General features: G+C 38.8%; 1 protein-coding gene across 3 annotated transcripts in view; it reads left to right on the forward strand.

Annotated features, from left to right (window-relative positions):
• Positions 1–6,000, forward strand: part of spen (spen family transcriptional repressor) — a 28,260-nt gene that overhangs the window by 6,890 nt on the left and 15,370 nt on the right. For all 3 annotated transcript variants that reach the window (XM_046055301.1, XM_046055304.1, XM_046055303.1), the window contains exon 3: positions 3,093–3,707. In XM_046055301.1, coding sequence (XP_045911257.1) covers positions 3,093–3,707 — 615 coding nt within the window. The remainder of the gene's footprint in view (positions 1–3,092; positions 3,708–6,000) is intronic.

Here is a 6,000-nt window from a genome sequence, read left to right on the forward strand (position 1 = left end):
AGACTAATAATCAAACACTGATGGAAAATTTGCCAAAAAAGTCTTACTGAATTATCTTTAAGCTCCATGAATAATGTAGAACCTGTTTTGTGTAAAGTGAAATTGAGGGCTATCTATTGAGCAGTAAGCCTGCGCCACCAAATTAGCATTTTCGAGAGCATCTAGGGGTCATGGTAATCCATCACTTTCACAGCAGACATCGTTATACCATAGATGTTATTCATGAATCCAGCACATAGATGATTAAATCAAATAAGCAGAAACAGAGTTTGCCCCTCACCCTCTGTACTTCATGTATAGTGCAGTGAAATACAGACATAGTGCTGGTCTCCTAAACTAGTTTATCCTCAACATCCAGGAGACGGGATGTGCATCTCATTCAGTCTTTTTTGTTCTTGTGCCCCATGGCAAATGCCTTGGTGTAAAGATGTCTATTTATGACCTAAAAATAATGTTAGTGTCTGTAGGTTACATTTATGTCAAACGTTTTACACTGATTGGCCACATAACTTAATTTGGTCTTTAAATTTTGCTCGGTTAAAAAAAACTCATCATCAACTCAATCATATATCCTTGCAAGGGCTAAAATAAAAATGTTTGGTTGGGGAAATCATCAGAGGGTTTATTATTTTGTAAAAAGGGTTAAGCTTAGGTTATTAATGCAGTCAATCAGTCTTCTAAAGTATGATAAATAACATCTGAGTGTGAATATGGAACACATTTTTGTTAGGTGTAAAGGTCAGGTTGGGCATTTTAAAAAACTTATCTTATGGGTCATTTAACAAAATACCTTTCAGGACACCACAGGGTATCAGATATTCAGAGGAAAACACTTCAGTCATACATCTTCAGAGAAATGGCAGCAGCCTAAAGTTCAGCCTAAGATGCAGACAGCTCATTTCAGTAACTATTTTGCGTATATTGTATTTGGGTCCTTATTAGATGTTTCCTCTGAATTACCCTGAGACCATGAAATGCACTGAAATTTAAAGGTTTTCAGCTGTTCTTTTGTGTGAGGACCCATTTCCCTCTCAACTAGAATACAATTTCCTAAATCATCCAAAGCAACTAATAGGACATTTCTAGTGGTAACACTACACTGCAGTTGTACGTCACAAACACATGAAAGCTGGGAAATTATAAAACTAAAAGTATTACAAAAAGCCTATAAATATTCAACGTGTCGATGAAGGAACTAATTACAAACATTTGCTTGAGATTGAAAACAAAAAGCACTGCTCACCCTTTTTTTTTTTTTTTTTTTCGACTATTAAGAAAATACTAACCAAAGGGCGCTGCTAACTTCTCAAGCAAGCTAGCAAAATATAGATAATTTACATCTTTATATAGATGGAATCAAAACATCTAGGATTGTCCACATCAAAGACCCAAAAAATTTGGATACCTCTATCAATTATCAGCAAGGAATATTTGTAAAGCCTGTATTTCCAATTGGTTGGAATACTTTGTTAATTTCACACATTTATATATTTAAGATTAATTTCACCCTGAAAGGATAATATTGTTGAAATTTAAGTTCTAGTTATGTGACACCTTCTTTTTTTAAGACAGTTGTTTCAGCCATCCTTGCCTTCATTGGATAGTTGAAAGTGGACAGGGAATATTGGGGAGGGGGGAAGTAAGCTGTGTGGGTCTAAAAAGGACTCTTGTCCCTGTCCAGATTCAAACCATGGATGTTGCAGTTAGATGAGGATGAGATGCGGGGATTAGAACAGTAGTAGCTTCTCAGCCATATTCATTTGTGGTTACTTCATTTCTACATTACCATTAGGATTTCCATCCAGAAAGCTTTGATATCTAGGATTATACGATAGGATATAGGGGCATATTTTTATTAGTCCTTCTTTTTAGTCTTAGCTACAAGTCAAATAGCAAAAACATGGACAATCAGGAATGTAATATTTTTAAGAAACTTTTTTTCAAATAGTTTATTTACATATATGCTATCTGAAATGTTTTTACCATTTTCACAGTTGAGGATTGTTTGCCATTAAAATCCAGCTTTGTCTTGAATCTTAATATTTTTCCATCCTCTTGATTAAACTGGACAAAGTAAAAAAACATAGTCTTGTATTTTAATGAGGGTTTGTAACTGTAACTATATTAAACCATATTCTTCCCTGTGTTGGAACATCATGGCTAATTTGCTGATTATAATTTGATGTGAATTCAAACAGTGGTAATTGCTGTCCTGTCTCGCTCATTACAGGGAGTTGGGTAATATGACTGCTGTAATGACACAGTATTCGTATTACCAAATTAAATTGTGATTGCTTTATTCAGTAAGAAGATGTTCAGGTCTGAACCAAATGTCCTTATTAGCACAGTTTGTAATGTGCATCTTCATAAAATATGCTTTCAGTACCTTTTTTCAGGAGAACAAGTAACATTGTAAACAAAAGACTAAACCTTCAACGAAGCCTCCCGGATAAATAATAAAACGCCTTAAAAACTTTTTGCAATGTTGCTAGATGTAACAAGACCAGAATGCCTTGACAATATATAAAACATTGAATCTCTCATTTTTATAAGTAATCCTGTTATATCCTGCAATTAAACTTTTCCATAAGCTGCAGATTTATTTTCTATTGAGCACTGAATGCATGCCTTTTGCTAAAATCTCTTCCTATGTTGATTGTATTTTCAATAGAGAGGGTTGCATTTTACAGTAGGGTATACTAGTTATATATTTCTCTGTGATGCTTGAACTGGGAAGCTGTTGCATGAAAACACATCTGCAAAACAAGCTGAACTCTTGTGTTCACACCTCCAAGTTAATTGAATGCATGAAAGACAGTTAACCACCTGGTGTATTGGTTGGTAGAAAAAGGAGGATCTGATACATTTCACATCCGAGTCATAAACGGTTGTTGTCTGAACCTGTTATTAAAACCCCTTTTGTAGTTCAGTCTGGAAAATAAGTCTATTTTAAACCACCCTTCTTAAAACACTAAGGGAAACCCACTAGACGCACACATAATCTTGTTCATCCACTGCATGATGCTAGCAGCTTTCTTCAACATCTTAAATGCAACTGTAATGTGATGTTGTTGTCTCGTCCTGTTTGTTAGGACGGCAGAAAGTCGGGATCGGGCATATGATCACAGTGCCTATGGACATCATGAGCGTCCTGGTAGCAGTTTTGACCGCCAGCGGCACTATGAAACAGACTATTATCGTGATGCAAGAGAAAGGACTCTAAGCACAGCTGGGAGCGGGTCTGGTACCTCCAGTGGAAGTGGCACAACGGTGGCGTCGGGAGTCAGTGGAACTATCGTTAGCGCTGTTGCTGGCAGCACAGGAACAGGTGGATCAGCCGTGGCCACAACGGGAGGAAGTGGAGGATCTACATCCAGCGGGGTCGGCTTTTACCGCTCACACAGCAGGAGCCCTTGCCGCTTTGAGGCACCAGAGCCTCGCTATGAGTCTCGTGCCAGGGAACCCTTTACTTTGGCTAGTGTGGTTCATCGGGACCTTTACCGGGAGGACAGGGGTCGGCGCGGGGAGCGGTCGTATCGCCACAGTCGTAGCCGGTCTCCACACTCAACGCATTCGCGAAATCCCTCTCCTCAGAGACTGGCGAGTCAGGCTACCCGTCCTCCACGCTCCCACAGTGGGTCAGGCTCTCACAGCCGCTCCTCCAGTTCAGACTCAGTAAGCAGTACCAGCAGCAGTACGAGTGGCAGGTGAGTGAAGCTAATCTGGCTGTCAAGATTTCTACCCTTGTGTGTTGCTGTTGCCTTCCTTTGTGCACCCAGGTCTGGTGCTGGGCAAAGAGTATTTTGAGAACAAAATCTGCACTCTGAATACTGCTTCAAATGTTTGCAATTTGTAATTTTATCTGCTGCAGGATGGAAATTTTATTTTTGATCATTTAAATAGAATTGCTTAGATGATTTTAATTCAGCACAGTTTTCCTCAGATTTATCATATGTGTTCATGTTGACCACTCAAGATTTTGCAAAGCAGGAAAACCATGTCAGTGGTATACATTTTGTACCACTCAGCAAAACCCACAGTTGAACAAATCATAGACCATGTTAAGTGTGGCTGAATTGGATTTTCCCCTACTTTGACCTCTGGATCCAAATCAGTCTGTCTATATGGGGAAATAAGTTTTCACTTATATCTTCCTGTAATAATTTGTGTATAATACTGTCTTTTTAAACATAATGCAATTTTCCCAACATATTTGTATCAGCTGTACTGGCAGTATTGAATTATTTTACAAACTTGTGTGTCCACTTAAATCCTGTCACTGGTTAGTGGGGACTCCTATCAAGAACACCTTGTTGCACAACATCCCTTGATGCTGAAGCTGCGGTTTATAACATTAACTGTTTCAAGATTATCTCCAAATACCGTGTCATTATGTCCGTTTCTTAAGCAGGTACTGTCTAACATACTCAACCACATGGCCAAACTTCACTTTCATTGCTGCAACGACAGGCTTGCTTTTTCTGATAGATATAGATATATATATATAGATAGATATATATTATACGAACAAGACAGGGAAGATCACTGTATGTGACATTTACGGCAAGGGTGAAAGATGATCACTTCGAATGACAAATCTTTCATGGCATGTGTAGATTATTTTCTGGTAGGAGTCAAAGCCTGGAAAATGACCTTTTTTGCACGCAACCGCTGTAATTTTTGGGGCTATTAAGATTTGATCTGAATTGATTTACTACTGCGGTTCATACTTTGGATTAAGTTAAGGTCCACTTTGCTTCTTGCCAAATGAAAACTCTTCTTCAGTAGGACTACACAGTGCTTAATTCACCAAACAGTTTCAGCTATCTTGCCTTCATCATGGGGGTGTCTGAGGTTGTTTCTGGTTTCCTTATACATAATCCATTGATCTGTCTTGCGACCTAAACATCACCATAGATACTAAGTTTGAAAACATCACCATCATAAAATACATAGTATTTTATTTAAAGTTTAAAAATATAGTAAAAGTTCTTTAGGAGTAAATTAAGACGCACTGTAGGTAGCTGGTAAGGTCTAACCTGAATTCATTGGTGGTGAATTCATTTGAATACAACAGCTATAACTAATTCCATAATTGCACTGGATGTATGTAATTAAGGTGTTTTCCTGGCGTGCTGTGATTGTGTATTAACACGATTGTTGCAACCAAATGTTCTTCACAAACAGTGGCTGTCAGTTTGCTATCCCAGTGAATCTGGTCTTAGCTCTGTTTTGAGTTTGACATGCAAATTTAGCTGTATTTGTGCTGCATTTATTGCAGTGATAATTCTGTCCAAGTTCTTGTACATGTATTGCTTTTTATTAGTTGATTTGGGTTGGTTTTGAGTAATAACTGTACAAGGAATGCATAAATAACAAAATGTTGGGATTGTCAATTGCAAGTGAGTTTTAAAAACATGTCTGTCCATGGGATTTACTCCACAATGTAAATTTACTTCACCCCTCTCCACATGTGTAGCGACACATGTGGTTTTGAGGAGGTAGCACTATGGGGGGAATTTCAGGAGACGGCTGGTGTATTTTTCTCACTGCCTACCTCTGTGTACGGGTAATGGCTCCCCCCCTCCGTGAGATCCAGTTGGAACTGGAAATTTCTGGCCAGTGCTGGCTGCCTGCCCACTCCCACAGGCCAGGCTCCGTCAGCAGCACTTCCGGGAGTGTCTGAGCACAGGAGGAGAAAGTGAGAAGGAAACAAACAGCAGAGGGCCTAGAAAGCTGAGACAGGCATGGGAATGGTTTGAGAAAAAAACGCACATGAGGCAGCAATGAATTTCTAACTGACGTGCAAATATGTCTCTTTATTTTTTTATATGAACCAGATATAATTTGGGGGAGAAAGGGGGTTGTTCTTCTCCCCTTCAGCTGAGCGGCATAGCTGTTTTTGAAACTGGAGACACGATTGGAGATTCACAGTTAATGCAAATGCGTCACTGTATATATTAAATCTGAAATGTGTGCATAACATTCCCTGTTCAATAC

The sequence above is a fragment of the Micropterus dolomieu genome, linkage group LG08, assembly GCF_021292245.1.
Source record: "Micropterus dolomieu isolate WLL.071019.BEF.003 ecotype Adirondacks linkage group LG08, ASM2129224v1, whole genome shotgun sequence".
NCBI classification, from domain to species: Eukaryota; Metazoa; Chordata; class Actinopteri; order Centrarchiformes; family Centrarchidae; genus Micropterus; species Micropterus dolomieu.